Raw genomic sequence first — 24,732 nt, forward strand, 5'->3', positions numbered from 1 at the left:
AAGGAACGCCTTTAACTAAACCTCTCTAAGACGTAATTGCTGGTCTTCCCAGCCAAACAAACCATGCATCACAGACATTGTCTTTTCTCTTACCAAGGTTGCCAGAAACTTGTCATGATTGATGACCAGCTGACCTTCTCTGACCATGTTGCCTCTTGTTGTTGTCGTGCTGCTTTGCAGTCTTCAATATCAGAAACATCAGGCCTTATAACCTAACACACCACCAAGGACAGGTACCCCCTCCCCCCAACCCCCAGTCCCTACAGTCCAAGGAATGCTTTCTGGCACTACACACACCCTACACATGGCTATCCAGACTATTTTAATTTGTAGTTTCATTTGTTGTATGATGGAACGCCCTTCTAAGTGCTACCAGAGCAGAAGTGTTTATCTCTATCTTCAAGAAGCTCCTGAAAACCCAACTCTTTTGAGAGTACTGAACACTTCTAATAACCCAACACACCTAATGTGCACTTACCATGCACTTCTCTCATACTCATACTCTGGTAGTAGTATTTATTGATGAAGTATTGATTAATTATTACCTACGGTCTCCTCTGCTTTGTAGCCTGAATGTTATTCCTCATAAGTCTCTTTGGTTAAAAGTGTTGGCTAAATGAATAAACATAAATATAAACACACACACATGCATGCATGCACACACACACACACATACTCACACAAACACGCACACATGCACGCATGCAACCCACGACTGCTCACTCATGATTTATTACCCCACATGTACCTCAGTGCATATTAAAGCAAATTGAAATGCAATTGGAAGGTAATAAGCATGTTACTTGTAATACATATCTATGTAAATCACCAATGTGACAGAGAATGATGGAAGAGAGAATGTGTGAGAGGACAAAATGAGAGGGAAAGAGAGAGAGAGGAGCTTTCACGGGCTCCAGTAATGGAAAAGTGTAAGCACCGACATACTAGTGACATACAGTACTATATAATTGAAACATAAAAACCTTGAATATTAATAAACTTAATGTCAGGTTTGTGTGTTGAACTGTGTGGCAGTAGACATACTTCAGGCAGGTGTGTTTGTGTGTGTTGAGCTGAGTGACAGCAGAAATACCTCAGGACTGTATGTGGGGTAGGAAGAAGAAATACCTCAGGTAGGTTTCTGAGCAGAAATAGTTCAGGTGTGTGTGTATGTGAGTGTGTGTGTGTGTTGAGCTGCATGACAGCGGAAATACCACAGGCAGGTGTGTGTGTGCATGTGTGTGTGTATGTGTGCTCAGAAATACCTCAGGAATGTATGTGTGTTGGAAGAAAGAGACATGCATAAAAAACCTCAGGTGTAGGTACGGAGATTCATTCCAGAACTTTTCTCCATTCTTGGTATGTGTATGTGTGTGTGTGTGTGTTGGAGCCAGTGGTATTGATAGGAACTAAGAGAGAAAATGCTAGCCTGACGTACCCAGGCTAAGAAAATGCATTATGCATGGGAGATACGGTAGGAGAGACACGATTGCAAAGATTTGGAAGGTCATTCTGAGACGTGAGCTTTCTTCATCAAGACCTCACTTCTAATACTATAAATAATGGAAAAAGACTCCGAGATGAATGCAGTATTCATGGATAATCTGTTCCCAAGCATTTGATTTGGCTTTCTGACGAAACTCAGAGGAGGGTGGTGGGAGGAAGAGAGAATAGAACACGATTCAGAATGAATTTTGTTTAAAAAAAACAAAACATCATGGGCAATTTGCTGAACTATAATGACTTATTATTTAAGTGCTCATATAAAGACTTTCATATCCAGCATGTTGTCCTTCTCCACAAACAGACGTGTGTGCTTGTTTGTGTGTCTGTGTGTGTGTGTGTGGAGTAGTTTGAGTAGTTCACTTCACAGAGAGTGAAAGGAATCACTTCAAACAGTCCATCTGGGTCTGAGAGAGAGAGAAAGAGAGTGTGTGTGTGTGTATGTGTGTGTAAATTATGCCTGGCATCAGAGCCATAGCTCAATGTGGAACAGCCAGTTTGAGAGGCCTCTAGTGAGAAATCCGTCCTGCCTGCAGGCCCGCCTCTCCACCCCCCCAGGCCTAAAGAACCGGCTCTGGAACATTTCTATGCAAATGACCCCCCCCACACACACACACACACACACACACCAACCTTACAACAACTCCATGAAACATCTCAGAGATTCCCGTAAGTGTCACGCCTCTCAGTAGCAAGGCAGAGGGACACACACACACACACACTCTCACACACACTCTTGCACTCACACTCTCGCACTCACATGGGATCAGAGAGCAGGCATTGCGATGGCGTCCGTCGGCGCTGAGGTTTTGGAGAAGTTCCGGCTCTTCTGCCGCGACGACTTCGAGGGAGACTGGGCGAAAGTGGCAGAGCGCAGCTTTGGACGGGTCTACCGCGTTAAGCTCAAGCTCTGGAGGGAGAACTGCGCACTCAAATGCTTCTCCAACACCAGCCACTACAGGTATGCCACACAAACACACACACATGCACACACACAGACACAGACACACAAGCAGGTAAGTCAAGTCAAGTCAAGTCAAGTTTATTTATATAGCGCATTTCATACACAGAGGTCATTCAATGTGCTTTACATAAACAAAACCAAACAATAATAACAAATAAAAGCATAGAAGGGCAATATAGTCAAAGAATAGTTAAAAGGTAAAGATCATAATAAAAAGAAAACATAAAACAAGGTAAAATCATTTAAAAATAAAGAATAATTAGTAAGCAAAACAAAGGTAAAAGTAGTAAAAAAAAGTAATAAAAGACAAAGTAGAATAATTATCAAGGCAGATTCAGAATTTGTAACTCGGCACAGTTAGCAGAAAGCATCTGAGAACAGTTTGGTCTTAAGTCTAGATTTAAAACTGGCTACAGTTGGGGCCTTTTTGATGTCATCCGAAAGTTGGTTCCACAGCTGAGCCGCATAGCAGCTAAAAGCTGCTTCACCATGTTTAGTTCTAACTATAGGTTTTACTAGCAGGTTTTTCACCTGGGACCTGAGAGGACGAGAAGGTGTGTACTGCTGAAGCATGTCTGACAAGTATTTAGGTCCTGCTCCATTTACTGATTTATAAACAAGCAATAGTGCTTTAAAGTCAATTCTGTGACTTACTGGAAGCCAGTGCAAGGACTTAAGAATTGGAGTAATGTGGTCAGTTCTTTTAGTTTTTGTTAGAATCCTAGCTGCTGCATTTTGTATCACCTGAAGCTGTTTAATAGTCTTTTTAGGAAGGCCTGTGAACAGTCCATTGCAGTAATCAACCCTGCTGGAGATAAATGCATGAATGAGTTTTTCTAAGTCATATTTTGACATCTGTGTTTGGCAATATTTTGCCAAACTCCTCTGAGTTTGGCAATATTTTTGAGGTGGTAAAAAGCTGATTTAGTTATCGCTTTCATGTGGCTGTTGAAATTTAGATCACTGTCAATTAATACACCAAGATTTTTAACAGTATCCTTTGCCTTCAACCCTTTTGTGCCAAGGAGAGTGGCAACCCTAAGTCTTTCCTCATTTTTACCAAATATAATTACTTCAGTTTTTTCTTTGTTCAGCTGAAGAAAATTTTGAGACATCCAGGTGTTGATTTGTTCTATACACTGACACATAGATTCAAGAGGACCATAGTCGTTTGGTGATAGAGCTAAGTAAATTTGTGTGTCATCTGCATAGCTATGATATGAAATCAAATTATTTTGAATGATTTGTCCAAGTGGGAGCATATAGAGGTTGAATAATAGTGGCCCCAAGATTGACCCCTGGGGAACACCACAGGTCAAGGACGTTGGTGTTGAGGTACAGTTTCCGATGGCAACAAAGAAGCTCCTTTCTTGTAGATATGATTTTAGCCAGCTGATAACTATGCCTGTAAATCCAACCCAGAGTTCTAGTCTGTGTAGTAAAATATTGTGATCAACAGTGTCAAAAGCTGCACTAAGGTCCAGTAGCACTAGGACTGATGTTTTACCTGAATCTGTGTTTAGGCGTATGTCATTGGAAACTTTAATGAGAGCTGTTTCAGTGCTGTGATTTGCCCGAAAACCAGACTGAAAGTAATCAAAATACCCATTTGATGTTAGGAAGGTGGTTAATTGATTAAAGACTACTTTTTCAATAATTTTGCCAATAAAAGGTAGATTGGATATGGGCCTGTAATTGTTTAGCATGGAGGCATCCAGGTTATTCTTCTTGAGAAGTGGCTTTACAACAGCTGTTTTCAGTGACTTAGGAAAAGTGCCAGACAGCAGTGATACATTTACAATTTGAAGGACATCCGCCGCTATGAGGTGAAAAACAGTTTTGAAGAAATTGGTAGGCAGAGTGTCTAAGACACATGTGGAAGAGCTGAGATTCTGTACCGTTTTTTCAAGTGTTTCGTAGTCTATCAAGCTGAACTCTGACATCAAGTTTAGTTTCCCTCTGTTTGTTGCTGGAAGTTCAGGTTGTTGAATTTGTAATTGAGCAGATATGTTGAGTCTGATTTTGTCAATTTTACCTTTAAAAAAAGATGAAAACTCATTGCATTTATTAGTTGAGAGAAGTTCAGGCGCTAATTGTGAGGGGGGATTTGTTAACTTATCAACAGTTGAAAATAGAATACGAGTGTTATTTGAACTTCTATTGATAATGTTAGAAAAGAAAGACTGTCTTGCTTTGCATATTTCAGAGTTATATGTGCGGAGCATCTCTTTATGGATTTCATAGTGGATCTGAAGTTTGTATTTACGCCATTTTCTTTCAGTCTTCCTACACTCTCTTTTTAGAAGTTTAACTGCTGGATTTTGCCTCCATGGTGCTTTCTGTTTGTCCTTAACTTTCTTGAATTGTAATGGAGCAATGTCATCCATAATGTTTGCCATTTTTGCATTAAAGTGATCAAATAAGTCTTCAGAGTCTGACAGTTGACTTGACTTTAGTGAAAGTGCTTGCTCAAAGAGAGCACTTGTCTGATCATTTATGATTCTCCTTTTTACCATCATAGCTTTGTTTTGAGTGTGTGGGGACATAGACACATCAAAGAACACGCAGAAATGATCAGATAAGGCCAGGTCTTTAACAGCTGTAGAGACATCGAGACCCTTTGTGATAACAAGGTCGAGGGTATGGCCGAGAGAGTGTGTTGGCCCCTGTACATGCTGTGTTAGGGAGAAAGTATCGATTAGTGCAATGAATTCCTTAGCATAATTGTTTTCAGGATTATCCACATGCAAGTTTAGATCCCCTGATATAATAAGACAGTCAAACTCTATGCAAACAACTGATAGCAGTTCACCTAGCTCTTCAAGAAAAACTTTAGCTGAATGTTTTGGAGGCCTGTAAATTGTCAGTAATAAAATCTGAGGAGAAGACTTAATGCATGCACACAGATATTCAAATGAAGTAAAGTCACCGAATGACGACTGATTGCACTGAAAAGATGTCTTGAAAATTGTGGCTATCCCCCCACCTCTTTTATTTGCTCTGGTAGCACTCAAAAAACTGAAATTTGGGGGAGCTGATTCGATGAGAGTAGCAGCACTGTTTGCTTGATCTAACCATGTCTCAGTTAAAAGTAAAAAATCAAGGTTGTGTGTGCAAATTAGATCATAAATTAAGAATGATTTGTTTGAAAGAGATCTGATATTTAGGAGTGCTAGTTTTGCTGTTGGGGAAATATGATCCATGGGGGAAATCTGAGGTTGATGTGGTACGGGTAGGAGATTGGACTGGTTTACCCTATAAGCTCGATGCATTTGTGTTCTATTTCTTGTCAATACAGGAATAGAGAATGTCATGGGCTTACTGGGTCCCGGCATGTTCTCAAAACTACTGTCAGTACCATTTATATTGCAGGGACCCTGAGAATATCATGCAGTACAGTCATCATATAATTGTCCCCTGCTGCTGCCATCTGTATTTTCCACTGCACATTCCATGCTATATGCCGGCTGAGAAAATGAACTAAGAGGTTGCTGCTGCTTAAGAGATCCTTCTAAACGGGGAGGGGGAGGGCGAGGGGGTGGAGGTGCCCTTCGCTTCTTTGGTGCTAATGATCTTGGGCTAGTAAAACTCTGCATGGCTACTGGTAGCAGTCTCTCCATTCTTGCAGGGAACATCATGTGCTTGGGTGGGGATGGTGATGGGTATTCAGGGGATCCTGTGGAGTTTGAGTGGGTGGTGGGATGACGGGGTGGGGATGGTGAAGGGAGATTAGGGGGGTTTGTGTGGCCTGGGGAGTTTGATTGGGTGGGGACGTACGACATACACACACATACACGTAAGACATACACACACACGTAAGACATACACACACACACACAGACACACACAAGCAGGTAAGACATACACATACACGCATACACACACACACACACCCACAGACACACAAGCAGGTAAGACATACACATACACGCATACACACACACACACAAACACATGCACACACACACATACACACACACACACACAAGCAGGCAAGACACACGCAGGTAATGTACACACCCAGTAGAGCACGCATACAGTACACACCTGGTGCGACATCTCATGTATTGAGTCAATGTTATGATAAATTGCAGGTTTCAGGTAACCCAACACACACACACACACACACACACACACAGCAGTAGCACACCTGTGCACTTATGACACACCTCATTTATTGTTCAGATCTAGGACGTGTGTGATGGCCCAGTATGAACTCCCAGCTCAGCAGTGTACTGTAAACTCTCCTTGTTTTCACTCCTTGTTTCAGTTATCCCAATCCCAATCACCGAACACCTGTGTTTCACTTCTCTGCCAAGCCAGCATGTGGGCATGTAGCCCCACAAGGATGACATGGAACCATTGATTTTTGGTTCGCCCCCACCAGACTGGACCTCCTGAAAGGAGGGAAGGGTGGGCTCAGTTTTCTGTGAATATCTCGAGAACCTTAGGGCAGGGGTGGGCAAACTGCGGCCCGCGGATCCGGCCCGCCAAGCACTTTCATCCCGCCCGCCGAGCATTTCATTTGGTTATCAGGCTGCTCGCTATTTTTTTCCTGCGATAGAGACGATGTTGGTTAGCTTTACTGCAAACTGCTTTTCACTCTCCTTAGAGAATGTTTACAATGTCAATGTCAAAAAAAAAATCATGTTAAATTGTTGAATTCCGTTCATGGGGGACCATACAATAAATAAATATATGTGTACAATTAGTGACTGTACACTACACATGCACACACACACACACACACACACACAGAGAAGCACACATATACACAAAAGCAAATGCACACATGCACACACTCATTTACATACACAAAAGATGAAAGAGTAGTGGATGGAGTAGGAGATGGAAACAAATTGACAAGCGTGATTTATTTTTCCGGAGAGAATGTGTAGGACTGAGTGGCGGTCATATTTTATATCGCTTTGCGGTACATCTAGTTTCCTTAGTCTTACCTGGATGAAGTATGAAGCATTGTCACCAGAGGATTCAAAGTGTGTTTGTGTTGGTAATTTCGGATATACTGATAGACTCTCAGCTGTAGTTTCCTCCTGTGTGTGTGTGTGTGTGTTGGGCATTTCAGATGTACTGATGGACTCTCAGCTGTAGTCTCCTTGTGTGTGTGTACGTACTGTATGTGTGTGTGTGTGTTTGTATGTGTGTGTGTGTGTGTGTTGCCCATTTCAGATGTACTGATGGACTCTCAGCTGTAGTCTCCTTGTGTGTGTGTGTGTGTGTGTATGTTGGCCATTTTAGATGTACTGATGGACTCTCAGCTGTAGTCTCCTTGTGTGTGTGTGTGTGTGTTGGCCATTTCAGATGTACAATACTGATGGATTCTCAGCTGTAGTCTCCTCGTGTGTGAGTGTGTGTGTATGTGTGTGGCCCATTTCAGATGTACTGATAGACTCTCAGCTGTAGTTTCCTCTTCTCGTTATCAGGGACCTGATGGAGGAAGTGACCAAGCTGGGGAAAGTGAAGTTTAAGTACATCACCTCCGTCTACGGCATGTGCAACGACCCGCAGGCCGTAGTGATGGAGTACATGAACAAAGGCTCTCTGGACGGCCTGCTGTCCAGCCACACGCTCATGTGGCCCAAGAAATTTCAGATGATCCACGAGATCGTCATGGGAATGAACTTCCTGCACAGCATGGACCCACCCCTCCTCCATCTCAACCTGAAGCCGGCCAACATCCTGCTGGACGACCACCTGCACGTCAAGGTCAGCAGGACATCACAACAACAGCACAGGAGGAGGATAGGAGAAGTGAAGAGAAGGCCTGAGAGATGAATAGACCGCAGGACAGAGAATGTCTGAGAGACAGGACCAGGACAGAGATTACAGTACATTACATTATTCAGCAGATGCTCTATCCAGAGTCAAGTTCAGCAGGAAAAGACAGAGAAGGATTGGGGTGGAGCTTAGGTGGTGCTTAGGTGGTGTTTAGGTGGTGCTTAGGTGGTGTTTAGGTGGTGCTTAGGTGGTGCTTAGGTGGTGTTTAGGTGGTGCTTAGGTGGTGTTTAGGTGGATCTTAGGTGGTGTTTAGGTGGTGTTTAGGTGGAGCTTAGGTGGTGCTTAGGTGGTGCTTAGGTGGTGAACTGGGCTTTCTACTAGGGAACTACACTTTACAAAGACTAATATACAGAGACCTTGACCAGAGTCAAGATCAGTAGGACAAGGAAGATAAGGGCAGAGATGGTCATAGATGGTCCGAAAATTTAGTCACCGAGGGATAGGACATCACACATTTGTATCCGTGTGCTCTTTGCCTCTGGCTCTCCCTCTGTAGTGACTTAGTCTTAGGTCACAGAAAGAAAAACAAACAGACTAAAGAAAAACAAAGTGACTCCGAGTCAAGACATGGTCTATGGCTGTAGTGATTTCTGCAGGGCTTGAGGCCAAGGCAGGGCAGGTTTACTTATAAAGAGCGGTTCCTACTCAGGGCTAGTTTGTTTGTTAGTGCTTTACATAAACAAAAGCAAAGAATAATAATAAAATGCCAATAGTTGAAAATAAAGTACATAAAATAGAAAAAATAATAGAAGACATAAAACACACAAAGCAGAATATTTAAAATACAGAGTGCATAACAACTTCCCATTACTGGAAACACAGCCAACCACTTAACTTCATGCCTTGGAGGATGTGTATAGTTTCCTGCTGTTGAATTGTGTCTAGTTTTCTCCAGTTGAGTTGTGTCTTCAGACGCCCACATCTCAGTTGTGTCTGTGCAGATTTCAGATTTCGGCGTGATAAAGTGGGAGGGGTGCTCAGGCATGGCGGTGATGGAGCATCTGAGGGCCAGAGGCAACATCAGCTATGTGCCCCCTGAGGCCTTCTGCCAGAGCCCAGACCCCCCAACAAACAAGTACGATGTTTACAGGTGAGAGGCAGACGCACAATCACTTCTCAGGATGAATCATATTCGCACTGTCAGAATGGATTTGCATCAGACACCTGATGCATAGAGAGTTTTTGCCGCCTGCATGCTGCAGCCTCATTGGTTATGCTCCTCTGCTCTGTGTCTGCAGCGTGGCTGTGGTGCTGTGGGAGATTCTCACGCAGAAGAAGCCCTATGCTGGTGAGTTCATGCTGCGCTGGTTTAAACACGACCTGTCACTCAACTGACAAACTCACTCAGCTGAACCAAACCAGTCCGGTCACTCTCCACAACCTACCTCATGTCTCGCTCTCTCTCTTTTTCACTCTCTCCCTCTCTCTTTCACTCTCTCTCACTCTCTCTCTCTTTCACACTCTCTTTCTTTCTCTCTCTCGCTCTCTCTTCATGGCTCTAGGGGCCAACATGACAGAAGTAATCATCCGTGTGTCGTCGGGGAAACGGCCAAGCGTGGCGAAAATTCCAGACGACAAGCCCCGTGAGTGCCAGGACATGATCGCCATCATGCAGGAGTGCTGGCAGCAGCACCCAAAACAGAGGCCAGCCTTCTCAGGTACTGCCCAATCACAGACCAGCTTTCTCAGGTACTGCCCAATCACAGACCAGCTATCTCATATACCGCCCAGTCACACGCCAGATTTTTCAGATACCGCCCAATCACAGGCCAACCTTCTCTGATACCGCCCAGTCACAGGCCAGATTTTTCAGGTACCACTCAATCACAGGCCAACTGTGTTCTGAACTGAAGTTCCACCCAGTCACAAAATAGCCTTCTCAGGCTCACCGCTCACACAGCTTAACCTCCCATTTATAGGCCAGTCTTCCCAGAAAATGCCTAACTGCCCAATCAGAGGCCAGCTTTCTAAAATACTTCCTAACTGTCTAATTAGACCCCAGTTCTTGTCAAAATGCTGGCTTTCTTGGGAACCACTAAAGGTGATGATACACATGGGGTAACTTTTTGAGCAGTGCTGCTGGGGAACCACATGAATGGTTCTGTGTTTCCTGATGGATAGATAGATAGATAGATAGATAGATAGATAGATAGATAGATAGATAGATAGATACTTTATTGATCCCCATGGGGAAATTCAAGGGTCTCAGTAGCATACAGACATCACACACAACATGCACTTACAGCAGAAATGGTAAACATAAGTATAAGTATAAACATATAACTAAACTCCACTGTACAATAAAGACAGTAGAAGATAAGAAAGATAAGAAAACTAACAAAACTAAATACTAAATACACTATATAAATTAAATTAAGAAAGTCCAATGTGCTTGAGGGTGATCAAGCATAAGACGCTTGTAGAAAGTCCAATGTGCTTGAGGGTGATCAAGCATAAGACGCTTGTAGTGACAGGGCCGTGATGAGATGATCATGACAGTTGAATCATGACTGAAGCACAAAATCTACGGGAGCGCACTAGATCAACAACACTCTGGAACAACGTTGCTCAAAAAGTTGCTTTGTGCATCATCACCTCAAGTGCAAATGAACACTTCAGTTTTTTCACCCTCTTATAAAAACTCTCCCTTCTGTCCTCTCTGCCTCCCGATGCACTCTCCATTTCTAAGCCCTGTAGACTTCCCCGGCCAAATAAACTCCCTCACTACAGCATCGGCCTAGCCTGCCCTCCTAAGCCCTCTGCCCCTTAGCTTCTGCACGCCGGGCTGTGACTGGCACGAGTGCTCTGCCATCCATCATCAACGCCCCGTGCGAGCTGCTTGCAGCCTGCCCCGTGTCTAAGGTCGTAGACGGGCCAAAACATTCTGAAGGACACACAGACAGGAAAATCTGCTGATCGTTCTTAATTACACCTGCATGTGTGCATAAGTATTCAGTGGAGCGGCAGACACTCCGCCAGCAGGTTTCTGATAAGAAATGATACACACCTAATTAGCATACATTAGCAGAGATTGAATGTAATATGTTGGGCCTGCGGCGGTGTTTCTCTTCAGCATTGCATAATGGCTGCCTGATGAGCAGTATGAATCAGATTAAGAGGGGCAACGAGGCACAATGTTGCTGTGTAATTAACAGCGTTGTAAACAAAACAATGTCTCGATTGGGCTACAGACAGCTCAGCACTGTCAAGTCATGTGTGACTTTGGCAAACAGGTTCTCTTACATTATTCTAGAGACACTGCCAAAAACTTGGTGTTGTTGTGGACCTGACATATGACCACACATTTCAATGTTGCACTGACTGGGCATATATCTAATGTATAGCTGGTATGATAAATCATGCTAACATTCTTCAAGGGGTTTGTAACCCGTGTTAGCCATACCCTGTTAGCATTACACGGAATTTGAGCAATCTCTGTTTAAAGTTTAGCATTATGACCCATGGCAGCCCTCTCTTGTTAGCAATGCACCTATGCCAACTCTCTCCTGGTATAGGTAGCTCTCTCCTGTTAGCCTGTGCCCTTAGATCTCACCTGTCACCTGCATTAACCATGCTAACTCTGTGCTGTCAGAGTTATGGATGTGCCGATCCTTTCATTACCAGACATCATTGAGAAGACCGAGGTCCTGAGTGAGGTTCTGAAAATCCCTGATGTTGGTCGTGGGCGCAATAAGGAGATACCTACCCTTCCATACAGCACAATGCCCAGTCAGAAAGTAAGTTTACCTACCACCACCAAGCACACACACAATTATATTAATCTCAAACTGAAGATAAGCATCTCTCCCTCTAGTTCACATTCTCAATCCGGCCTAACCCCCCCATCCCAGCCTTATTTGGTCTTGCCTTTTCACACACACACACACTCACACATACACACACACACACACACACACACACACACACACACACACACACACACACACAGCCTGCTGGAGCACCGAATTGAGAATGCAATGTCAGCTTAGGGGGCATTACTGGCAGAGTTCTAGCTACAACTTTCACTACCTGACCTGAGGACAAACAGCTCTGACGTTTCTTCCATTTTGTTTGTGGAGCACTTTTACCTGTTTTCGCTCCTATAAAAGATGTCCGCTGGCATACATCTGTTTAAACAAGCAATTTTCTTACTTGCCAGTAGTCTATTTGTCCCCACTAACAACATTTTATCTCTCTCTTTCTCTTTCGAAGGAACCAGCAGCTCCGCCATTCCCAGGTAAGTGGTCTCATATTTCATCTTCAATGAATATTTTATCATATTCTATTGTCCGTCATTACAATATTAAACTCATTTCTTTTGGAGAAATGTGTGAGCAGTAATCGTTTACATCGATTACCTTTTTGCCATTTATCTTTTCCACCATATTTTCCAGAAAATAATATTCTGGTGTATCATTTTAAAAGCCATTATGTGTATGTGACCAGTAAGAGTGTGTTTCTGCTGCCCTTCCTCACAGAGGCTGGCAATGAGGAGGATGCCAACGACGATGCTTTGGAGTCCCTGACCAAGAAACACTTTGAGAAGTTCCATCGGAGCCTGCGCCAGGAGCACGTGGCGATGCGCTTCAAGGAGAACAACTCGCTGCTGCACTACACGGTGGCCAGCGGAGACATGGAGAGCGTGCGGCGCGTGCTCGGCCTCGGGGCACAGGTCAACGCTCAGAGCCAGCGCGGTTACACCCCTCTGATCGTCGCCGTGCTCTGCAAACTCCACGACATCAGCGCACTCCTCGTGCAGCAGGGGGCCGACGTGGCGCTCGGGGACGAGGACGGCTGGGCGCCGCTGCACTTCGCCGCCCAGAATGGCGACGAGCGGGCGGCCAGGTTCCTCCTGGAGCACGGGGCGCCTCCGGACGCCACTGAGAAGGAGCAGTGGACACCGCTGCACCTGGCAGCCCAGAACGGGCACGAGGGGGTGGCGCGGGTGCTGGTGGCACGCTTGGCGGGCATTGACGTGAGGGAGGGGCAGCACTGGCGCACACCGCTGCACATGGCCAGCACCTATGGGCACCTGGGCATCGCCAAGCTGCTGTTGGGGAAGGGTGCCAACCCTTCGCTGCCTGACAGCGCTGGCGACTGCCCGCTGCACCTGGCGGTGGAGGAGGGCCGCGTACGCATGGTGCGGCTGCTGGTGGAACGCGGGGCGGACGTGACGAGCGCTGACGCGCGCGGACACACACCCGTGCACCTGGCGGCGGTACGCGGGCACACACTCATCTGCCGTTACTTGTTGGGCCACGGAGAGGGTACCAACGCGCGAACTGCCCAGGGCTGGACGCCATTACACCTGGCCGCACTGCGTGGGCACGGGGAGACGGTACTGGCATTGGAGGCTCAGGGCGGGGAGGTGGATGCTCGTGGGTCTCAGGGCTGGACAGCGCTGCACCTGGCCTGTCACCATGCACAGGACAAGGTGGTGCCTCAGCTGCTGGCGGCAGGCGCGAAGCCGGACCTGGCGGACGACGCCGGCTGGACGCCGCTCCACCTGGCAGCGCGCTCCGGATGCTTCCCCAGCGCACTGCAGCTCCTCTCCCGCCAGGCCGACGTCAACGCCCGCAACCACGCCCAGGCCACTCCCCTGCACGTGGCGGCGCAGAGCGGTGCGGCCGGCATCGTCCGGGCACTCCTGCTCAACCACGCCAGCCGCAGTGCCCGTGACACACGCGGACACACAGCCCTCGACATCGCCCGCAGCAATGGCCACCAGGAGGCAGTCAAGCTACTGGAGCGAGATGAGGAGGGGTAACACACAAAGACACACACACTCACACACATTACACACACACACACATGGACATCGCCCGAAGCAATGGTCACCAGGAGGCAGTCAAGCTACTGGAGGAAGATGAGGAGGGGTAACACACAAAGACACACACACAAAAAACACACACACTCACACACATTACACACACACACACACACACACTCACACACATCACACACACACACACACACACACACACACACACACACACAGTACACTCACACACACACACACACACAGTACACTCACACACACACACACACACACACACAGTACACTCACACACACACACACACACACACACACACACACACACACACACACAGTACACTCACACACACACACACACACACACATTATGCATATCAGACACACACACACACATTATGCACATCAAACACACACACACAAACATATACACATCACACACACACACACACACACACTCTCCCTCGGGTCATCAGCAGTCAGCCGTGCGTGATGGCAAACAGCAACTTGGTACTGATGATGGGAAGGTGAGCATCGACTTGTCCCATTGATCAGCTCTTCACCTCCTCCGGCTCCTTTTCCTCCCTGATAACCCTGTTATTCCTGCCCAGCTCTTCAGCTCATAAAGCGCTCAGCCATCGATCTGTTCAGGGGTGAGATCAGGCATTTCTCAACAGTGCTGTTCTTCATCAGAACAACCTGACCTGTATGTTGTGATTACTAATCAGCCTCAACAAATCAGCAGGAGGACGTTGACGTGTTAATTTATGTTGTTGTTGTTGTTGTTGTTGTGAGATGCACTACAATCAACAGTGACATTATACGCTGTACCACAAAGAAATGCGCTGTTTGGGATTCCAAAAGGAAATCTGTAGTGTTATTTCTTTATATAGTACATTTTGCTGGTGCAGGAAAGTCATGTGTGGAATTCTGCAGTGCCATCAAATGAAAGTGTTTGTTCTGTATGATGTGTGTTTTGTGTCTCTGTCTTTGGGTGCATGTAGGCCAGACTGCTGTGTGGAACAGATTTGCTGCCTGGGCTTCAGAAACACACACACACACACACACCTGGGTGTCTCTCTTTCTCCCTCTCCCTCTCTGAGCCTGTTGCCCTTCTGAGAACTCAATTTCCGGCAACTTATGGTGTGTGTATGTGTATGATTGTTTGTGTGTATGTATCTACAGTATGTGTGTTTGGGTTTGCGTGTGTGCTTTTTGTGCATGTATTTATATCTGTGAATATGTGTTTGTGTGCTTGTGTTAATTTGTGTGTGTGTGTGTGTGTGTGTGTGTGTATGTGTCTGTGTGCTTGTGTTTATGTGTGTGTGTGTGTGTGTGTGTGTGTGTGTGTGTGTATGTGTGTGTGTGTGTGTATGTGTGCTTGTGTTTATGTGTGTGTGTGTGTGTGTGTGTGTGTGTATGTGTCTGTGTGCTTGTGTTTATGTGTGTGTGTGTGTGTGTGTGTGTGTGTGTGTATGTGTGTGTGTGTGTGTATGTGTGCTTGTGTTTATGTGTGTGTGTGTGTGTGTGTGTGTGTGTGTGTGTGTGTGTGTGTGTGTGTGTGTATGTGTCTGTGTGCTTGTGTTTATGTGTGTGTGTGTGTGTGTGTGTGTGTGTGTATGTGTGTGTGTGTGTGTATGTGTGCTTGTGTTTATGTGTGTGTGTGTGTGTGTGTGTGTGTGTGTGTGTGTGTGTGTGTGTGTGTGTGTGTGTAGGTTTGTGAGGGATGGTTGAGAGGGAAATTCATCATGAGGATTCCACAGGCTTCTGGCGGCTGACAGTGGCGTGATAACCAGTCTGGCTGCATTCCCCTCGGCTCCACCTCATAACAAACCGTAGCTGATAAAGAAAAGATTTCCTCCTCAGATCAGCCCGCCACTCACTACAGCATGCACTCCAAACGCGCCCGGATCCTCAACATCAGCTCCGCGCCCTTCATGCTGTCAGTCTTATCTTGTCACGTGTGGCTTTTGTCGCACATACTATTCCAATTGCTATGAAAAGCCCTTCTATTCATCCCCAAGCAGGATGAACGTCCACATCCATAAACTGCAGATCACATCAGAGTTGTGATTCTGAGAGAGGCCGCAGCACAGCCAGCGTCCAGCGATAAGACGCCGTCGTCTGCCCCAACCAACCCGCTGCCCTCTCACGCACACCTCTGAGCTCCAGGCTTTAATTAAAGGGTTATATCAAAAGCACACATCACACACTTAGAAGATTACATGCGGGTCTGTGGCATCAGGGACTCAGCCAGAGCCTCCCTGCTGATGTCTAAGGGGCAGACAGGGCCTGACAAACACCCTGCACACACTCAACAAAGAGTGAGAGAAAAAGCATCTCACACACACACACAACCCTTCACACTTGTGCTGTGCTGTAGTGACAGACTTTGACGTAAAGAGGAATGGAGATGGAGACAGGAAGCCGTGGAGACGAAACCTGCTGAAGGAGCGTGATGGGCACCGTGGAAACAGAACGTGCTGAAGGAGTATTGCCAGGCGCTCTGGGGTCTGTGTGTGTGTGTGTGTGTGTGTGTGTGTGTGTGTGTGTGATCGTTCTCTCCCACCCACCTGCTAGGTGCTGTGTGAAGTGATTTGTTGGATGTGGAGAGGTAGCCGAGGTTGACCACTGCACAGGTGGACGGCCTTAGTGTCCTGCACGCAATCTGAGCTGTATTCATGGGAGCTCACTGGCTTGCTGACCGGTACCTGATGGATCGGTACCTGATGGACGGTAATGGATCTGGGAGCTCATTGGCTTGCTGAGGTCCCCCTGTGTAATGGATCTGGGAGCTCATTGGCTCACTGAGCACCACCTGGGTAATGGATCTGGGTGCTGATTGGCTCACTAAATGGCCCCTGGGTGATGGATCTGGGAGCTCATTGGCTCACTGAGCGCCACCTGGGTAATGGATCTGGGAGCCGATTGGTTCACTGAATGCCCCCTGGGTGATGGATCAGGGAGCTCATTGGCTTGCTGCAGTGCCACCTGGGTGATGGATCTAAACCAGGGGTGGGCAAACTGCGGGCCGCCAAGCACTTTCATCTGGCCCGCCGAGCATTTCTTTTGGTTATCAGGCTGCTCGCTATTTTTTTCCTGCGATAGAGATGATGTTGGTTAGCTTTACTGCAAACTGCTGTTCACTCTCCTTAGAGAACGTCTACAATGTCAATGACAAAACATCATGTTAAATAGAGATAACATCATGATAAATTAAGTTAACTCTTAGTTATCTCCTTTGCAGCAGATCTAACATGAACATTATGCAATCCATTTAATTGGGAACGCGTCTGCACTCACGAGAGGGAGAGAGAGCTGCAGGTTCCAGCTGGCTTGTCATTGTTGATAATTGATATCTCCTTCTTATAAGAAACTGTTAAAAGGAAATCATGAAGGCAACAGTAGTTCCCACTACTGACCATTTAAAAACTGTGAGAGGGCCCAGCCGTAGGTACAGCACTAGCCATAGTGGAGCAGGCAGAAGATCATTGAGAAATAAATGTGAATTAAAGCAACTGTCTTAAAGCGACAGTGCACAATTTATTGTTAAACAGCATAAAATTAGCAGTATTTTTAAGCAATTAATATTTTAAAATAAATACTTTTCATACTAAATTATAGTCTATAAAAAATGGATTTTTTTTATGTGTGTGTTGTGGGGTGGGGGGGGGGGGGGGGTTGTTGTCGTGCGGCCCACCGGCCAATTTACAAAACCCAATGTGGCCCTTGAGCCAAAAAGTTTGCCCACCCCTGATCTAGACTTATCTGGCTTTCTGTTGGGGTCAGACCCACTCTATGCGTCATTCTGTTTCATTAGACCTCAGGGTTTCTCCACTGTCTCTCCACGTCATATGCTGTCTGTGTACTTCATTCTGACTGAAGATATGCCAGACCATAATGTCTTTTGCTGTGTTTCCGAGATGTGTTTTTGAGGATTCTCTGCGGTTTCAAAGTGTGTGTGCCTCTGTCAGATGAATGGTTAGCATGCCCTAAAGGCTTTTAACCTTCAACACTTTGATTTACTACTGTGAATTTAGTACTGTTTTTTTTTTTTTACTTTCACAATCTTTCGTGGTGGGTGAACAAATTCATCTACAACCTTGAACAGTAAACTGCAGTTCTAGTCACATATGGCACACACATCCCTATGGTATACATAAACAAACACAAACACAAACACACACACACACACACACAAATAAACACACACACACACACACACACACATGTGCACACACACACACGCACAAACACATACAGACACACACACACACACACACAATAGAGATGCGCAGATGGGTTATTATTTCATCCGCAACTGCATCACAAAACTCATTATCCGTCCGCCATCCATCCGCATCAACGTTTTTTGACCAATTTTCAAAACCGCACCCGCCCGCCATCCGCTGGTTGTTTTAAGGTCTATGGGCTCTGCTAACACGAGACTAGATTAAACTGCCATTAAACTCTTGCCTGTTCTAGAAAGGAGACTGATCCAATGCAGCAAAGATATTTAAAGGCTAAAGTCCCTATAGCCTATTAGCTATGTTGTATCCCCAGAATATCAGCAGTGAACTCCGATCGTGCACAGGGACAAAAATAAATAAATAGCCTAAATAAAATGCTGCCTACTTGCCTTGCACATCTAATTAATGGGTAGTTTCCTTACACTGGTTTCCTTATGTAACCTGTGTTGTGTTGAACCTGCGCGATTCAGCCCTGCACACACCCGGACTCGAACCCGCGAACAGCAGCACATCGGATCGGGAGGCGGGCGAGTGAGGTTTACCAATGTTCCACAAGCACAGCTAAGCTAGCTGGTATCCGTTACACTTACACTGGTGAGGAAACAATGCTGGTGGGATACCATAGGCTATTTAAATTAAACGTTTTGTTACCTTTAGTGTGCGTGTGTGTGTGTGTGTGTGTGTGTGTGTGCGTGCGTGCGAGGGGTTGGTCAGTGAAACATCGAAAAAAACACCGAAAGAAACAACAGGCAGGAAAAAATTATTAAAGGGGAAATCTGGTGTTAAATGGGTTTTACTGAACCTCTTAAAGAACAGTGTTCCATCATTGGAACCCCCCCCCCAAAAATGTTGTATTTACATTATAATTGGGGGGAGGGGGGTAGGTGTTCTAATGATGGAACACTGTTCATTACAGAGCGTCATCTCACATTCCCTTGAACAACAGGCACGCTTGTTCCATAGCTGATTGCTATTATGGTGGCTGGAACACGCCCCGTCTTTTCGCTGAACCGCCCCGTGGGCACAATCGAATTCCCTAATTTACAGACATGTACCTGTGGAGGGAGAATCCCAATATGCACTGACTGCAAAATAGGAAAGACAAAAGTGTGAGTATACAAAGTCAATTGCGCTGAGTGCAGGATAGAGCCCTACCTGTTTCAGTTTGTTTTCCGGGCAACGCCATTTTAAACCGAGAATCTCGTGTTTTTTTTTTTTTTTTTTATTATTAATCAAACATCTTTAAGAGGTGCATTATAGCGACACCATCAACTGTTATCAAAAATTAAATCATGCATAAATAGTTAAAAGAATACAATGGTTAACAGAAAAAAACATAGGCCTACCCTCCTGACTACCAAGAAAAAAAAAATCTCCAAATTCTTTTTTTTCTTAACTTCCCCAATAGTTTGGAAGACAATGAGCATACTGAAAACTTTTTTTTTTTTTTTTAAATGTTTTTATTTAAGAAATAAAAAGTGTCCATTACAGTGGACTTCATAACACTGTACACATAAAACTGAATCAAAAATAAGTAAAAAAGAGAAAAAAATGGAGGTAGTAACTACAAATGTCCACTGCGGAGGACAATTGTTTAACACTCTCCTATGATGGTAAAACATTGTTACATTACTTCAGAAAATTATTTTAACTGTTTTTAAGAGATTCATAGAAAAAACAACAACAACATTTTAAATGTGAAATGCTCAACTAACTTGTTTAAGCACTTACTTTTCTTCTTTCCATAAAATGTCCTTTTGGTGATGGCCACCATTTTCTTTGAAGAGGAAGAGGAAGTTCCCAAAACCCCACCCCCATACATGTGATACCATTTAAAAGCCCTAAATGTCCTCTTTAGAGAACAAAAGGAATTAGCTCAATAGAATGTATGATGTGGGAGATATTCTGGTTTATAAAGGTCCTCTAAAGAGGACAAAATTGAACTGCTGGTAGTCAGGAGGCTACAGGACATGGAAGTAAAAAAAAAAAAAAAAAAATAATAAAAATAAATACAATGAAATAATACAATAAGATAAAATCATAAGAATATCGTGTTGTTGACGGAAGGAGGACTGTGCACGTGACCATTCAAAAAGTGGTGTGTGTCGCACGTGGGAAAAGAATGAAGTTAGTTGAGTTGTAGTAGACTCATTCCACTCGGTGAAAAGTATTGTCGTTGACAAAAGACGTTTGCTGAAATGGCGGAGTATGCATCTGATCCTGAATACCACGACTTTGACTTCCACCCATCCGAATTCGATGGACGTCCATATTTGTTTGAACCAGAATGGACCGATGAAGAGCTAAGGGAGCGCGATGAGAGAGCTGCAAGAGAGCGACAGCGTGCTGAGGAGACCGCTGCATCTGCAGCCACAACACCGTCTCGAAGCACGGGGAACTGGTGGTGCATCTGCCGGTGCTGTGAAGCCATGCACTCCGAGGAAGAGTCTTTATGTTGTTTGGAGTGGGACCTTTTACCGCGAGAAAACTCGACGGGAGAGTTTCAATCCGTAATAAATGTAGCAGTTCTGGAGACTTTTTTTCATGTCCCTAATATCAATCAGAGCCGGAGGATCACACCGGAGGGGCCAGATGGATGTCTATCTACAGAGTAAGTAGCTTAAACGTTGTAGATATAGGCCTACAGTGGTGAAGGAAGTATTGAAACTCAGTACTTAAGTAAAAGTACAAATACACAGAGAAATATTTACTTTAGTAAAAGTAAAAGTACCACAATGACAACCCTACTTAAGTAAAAGTAAAAAGTAGGCCTACCTGTTTTTAAATGTACTTTAAGTATTAAAAGTAAAAGTATTTGCATAATGATTTATTATGACCGCCGCGCAGCGAAGCGGCGGTCATATAGGTTTAGTCAGATTTTTTTTTTTTTTTTTTTTCTTTTTCGCATGTCCAAATTTCCGTCAATGATTCCCGGGACACTGAAAGACCGGGGTAGACGAAACTTGGTGGGCATGTAACCCCATATGGATAGCATGGAACCATCGTTTTTCGTTTTGATCTGTAGCCCCCCCGCTGGACTGCACCCCCCGAAAGGAGGGTAGGGCAGACACAGTTTTCTGTGAATATCTCGAGAACCGTAAGGTTTAGGAGGACCATTTTTTTTTGTATGTTGATCTCAAGGGGCCATGTCAACCCATTCCATAACCACTCATTTCATGTATAGCGCCACCTAGTTAAACACAAAAAAGTAAAAATGAGGTGTTGTAATCGCAGGTATCTGTGACCTAACATAGTCAAAACTGCACGAAATTGGAAGTGTAGGATCATTATGACACCCTCTGAATGCACGCCAAGTTTCGTGGAATTCCGTTCATGGGGGGCCACACAATAAATTAATTTATGTTACTATACACCAACTGGCCTGTAGGTGGCCGGAGACAGTTTTCTGTGAATATCTCGAGAACCGTAGGGCCTAGGAGGTCCACCTTTTTTTTGTATGTTGATCTCAAGGGGCCATGTCAACCCATCCCATTACCACTTATTTCATGTATAGCGCCACCTAGTTAAAAATTAAAAAGCAAAAAATTAGGTGTTTTCATCACAATATCTCTGGCTGACATGGTCAAAACTGCACGAAATTGAAAGTGTAGGATCATTATGACACCCTCCGAATGCATGCCAAGTTTTGTGTACTTTCGTTCATGGGGGGCCTTACAATAAAACAATTTATGTGTACATTTAGTGACGTACACCAACAAGGATTCCCGGGACACTGAAAGACCGGGGTACACAAAACTTGGTGGGCATGTACCCCCACATGGATAGCATGGAACTGTCCTTTTTCGTTTTGATCTGTAGCCCCCCCGCTGGACTGGACCCCCCGAAAGGAGGGTAGGCCAGACACAGTTCTCTGTGAATATCTTGAGAACTGTAGGACCTAGGATGACCATTTTTTCCGTATATTTGCCTCCAGGGGTCATGTTAACCCAGTTCATGTGCACACATGTGCACAAACAGATACACACATACACACACACATTCACAGTAATCATACGTATGACCAGGGCCGGCCCGAGGCATAAGCGAACTAAGCGGCTGCTTGGGGCCTCCTGGCCACCAGGGGGCCCCCAATCGAGTTTCTTTTTTTTTTTTTTACATAATAAATAACGTAAACAAGTGACATCAATGAATGAATAAATGAAACAATTATCATTCAAATCAAGAAAATTATGATTTCATGATTAATATGCCTGCCTACTGCTACTGTGTCTGCCAGCCTTTGAGTCACGCGCATAAAGTAGACACCTCGGGTGCATATACAATTCGTGCAGACACTGCATCAAGTTCAACAATCGGAAGAGACGGTAATGTTCAGACAAGTCACAAAAAAGGACGTATCCCTCTGGTGCCGAAAACAGAACGAAGAAAATGACAGAGGAGGAGAAAAACGAGCAAGATACAGGTATGTTTTGCATGATTATTTACAGTATGTTTTGTGCTTGAGGTAGCTAGCTAGCTGTCATGATCTAATATAAGCCATCACCAGAGCTAAATCTCCGCCATCAACAGAGAAATGTCTCCCATTAATATATATTTATCTAGATGTATTTCAGATGTCAAGGATATTGGGATTGTTTTGGATGTTCAATCAAGCATGTACCCTAGCTCTAGGTGGGCTTATTATGTCGTAAATTAAAGTTAGCTAGCTGACTGAAGTGGACATTAGCACTACAGTAGCTACATGAAAACGTAGCTGAAGGCAAATTTACCACAGAGGGATTGTTTCTGATTTCGCACCTGAAAGTGTTGATAGTTTATTACTGCTCTATAATATGTGACATAGTGGTAAGTCTGATAGCAACAACAGACTAAGCCCAGGCTCCCAGTCCCAACCCAACCCACTGACTAGCGCGACTCTGGGCATCGGTAACGTTCCAGCTTCATAGGCAAAGATGGAACAGTACGTCCGCTCTGCTCTAAGATCTTTGGAGAGAGATGGTAGTGTTTGAGAAAATATACCATGTTGGGTGGGGAGACTTCTGTGATGAAAATAAATTTACATTTGATTAAGATAGTGGCAAGTGATGTAGCGGTGCTACCCTAATATTTAGGCTGCAGTAGATCACCATGTTAAGCGTTCACCATACTGCAATTAAGTATACTCTTTTGAGTATGCCTCATTTGCCAATAGAATATGAATTGTTACATGTGGAATTGCTTGTTATTTGAGTGTAAGTAATGATAGCAAAATAAACTCATTCTGCTCGATCAACTATGCACTTATGCAATATTTTTTTTTTTTCAGAGACACTGTTGAAGTCCTTTGGAGCACATCTCTACCTCTACCTAACTCTACCTACCAGAAGGTGAGGTTTTCTTGATGGCAAATGGTTACATAGCCTGTTAATATGACACGACACATTTAACATCGTTTTTTTATTTTTTTATTTATGTATTTATTTAATCATTGCAGGTTCGTCCACTGCAGAGTTGCAGATGCCTAAAAACCAGGAACGAAGTAGGAATAATTATCTATTTTTTGGGACATTTTATTTTTGATTATTAATGTTTGTCTATTTTGTTTTTATTTTGTAGTTGAAAATTGCTCATTTAATGCACATTTGCGGATTTGTTCAGCAAATCTGTTGAAAAACAAGTCATTAAACTGATGTACTTGTTTACAACAAATACAAATGCTGTTGTATTTTGTTATTTGTCAATTCAACTTCAGTAAACCACCCTTAGTGCTTCACTTTGAATATGAATGTTTCAAATAAATCTGTGATTTTAGTACCCTCTAAGATTAAAAGGTGACAGGGTTGGTGTAAATAACAACTATATTTAGGGCCCGAGCACCCGAAGGGCGCAAGGCCCTATTGTTTTTGTAAGGATTATTATTAGGGCCCGAGCACCGAAGGGCGCAAGGCCCTATTGTTTTTGTAAGGATTATTATTAGGGCCCGAGCACCCGAAGGGCGCAAGGCCCTATTGTTTTTGTAAGGATTATTATTATTATTTATTATTATTATTGTTATTTCACATTTTTGCTTTCCAGTTTTTGAGGTGGTTAACATGGTCGAAACCTCTTGAAATTTGGCACACACGTCAGGTGTCATGCATCGCAGTTAGGTACAAGAGCTTGACCCCGGGCGTGGCCCAGGGACTCGCTAGCGCCTCCTTAGGTGACTGATCTCGTGGTTGGCAAATATTTTGAGGTGGTCAACATAATCGAAAACGCATGAAATTTAGCACACACATCAAGTGGTACAGTGAATAGACAGGGATAAAAGCTTGGCACCGGGCGTTGCCCAGGAACTCCATAGCGCCCCCTTACGTCACAGTGACTTGTGGTTGGCATATAGTTTTAGATACACACACCAAATTTGGTGGGTGTATGTAACTCCCAAAAACAAACAACTTTTGTATTAACATGCCATTAGCCACGCCCACAGGAAGTGAGGTAATTGAGATTTTGTGCGTTGT

At 44.5% G+C, this 24,732-nt stretch overlaps 1 protein-coding gene across 1 annotated transcript; it reads left to right on the forward strand.

The window, feature by feature from the left end:
• Nucleotides 1–2,165: 2,165 nt before the first annotated feature.
• On the forward strand, nucleotides 2,166–15,004 carry ankk1 (ankyrin repeat and kinase domain containing 1). Its single transcript, XM_076290373.1, has 8 exons — nucleotides 2,166–2,464; nucleotides 7,912–8,194; nucleotides 9,208–9,356; nucleotides 9,505–9,554; nucleotides 9,769–9,924; nucleotides 11,891–12,003; nucleotides 12,479–12,503; nucleotides 12,745–15,004. The coding sequence occupies exons 1-8, from the start codon at nucleotides 2,289–2,291 to the stop codon at nucleotides 14,031–14,033; spliced, it is 2,241 nt and encodes a 746-aa protein (XP_076146488.1). The 5' UTR covers nucleotides 2,166–2,288; the 3' UTR covers nucleotides 14,034–15,004.
• Nucleotides 15,005–24,732: the final 9,728 nt, after the last annotated feature.

This window comes from Alosa pseudoharengus, unplaced genomic scaffold (genome assembly GCF_046254945.1).
Source record: "Alosa pseudoharengus isolate Yale_2024_CS ecotype anadromous, Long Island Sound unplaced genomic scaffold, YU_APseudo_1.1 YU_APseudo_1.1_scf_18, whole genome shotgun sequence".
NCBI classification, from domain to species: Eukaryota; Metazoa; Chordata; class Actinopteri; order Clupeiformes; family Clupeidae; genus Alosa; species Alosa pseudoharengus.

What these genes read in the sequence shown, in the direction of transcription:
- ankk1 (XM_076290373.1), top strand. Translation starts at nt 2,289, where the DNA reads ATGGCGTCCGTCGGCGCTGAGGTTTTGGAGAAGTTCCGGCTCTTCTGC. An exon ending in TCCAACACCAGCCACTACAG is followed by an intron (nt 2,465 to 7,911) that starts GTATGCCACACA and finishes TCTCGTTATCAG; the next exon opens with GGACCTGATGGAGGAAGTGA. An exon ending in AACAAGTACGATGTTTACAG is followed by an intron (nt 9,357 to 9,504) that starts GTGAGAGGCAGA and finishes CTGTGTCTGCAG; the next exon opens with CGTGGCTGTGGTGCTGTGGG.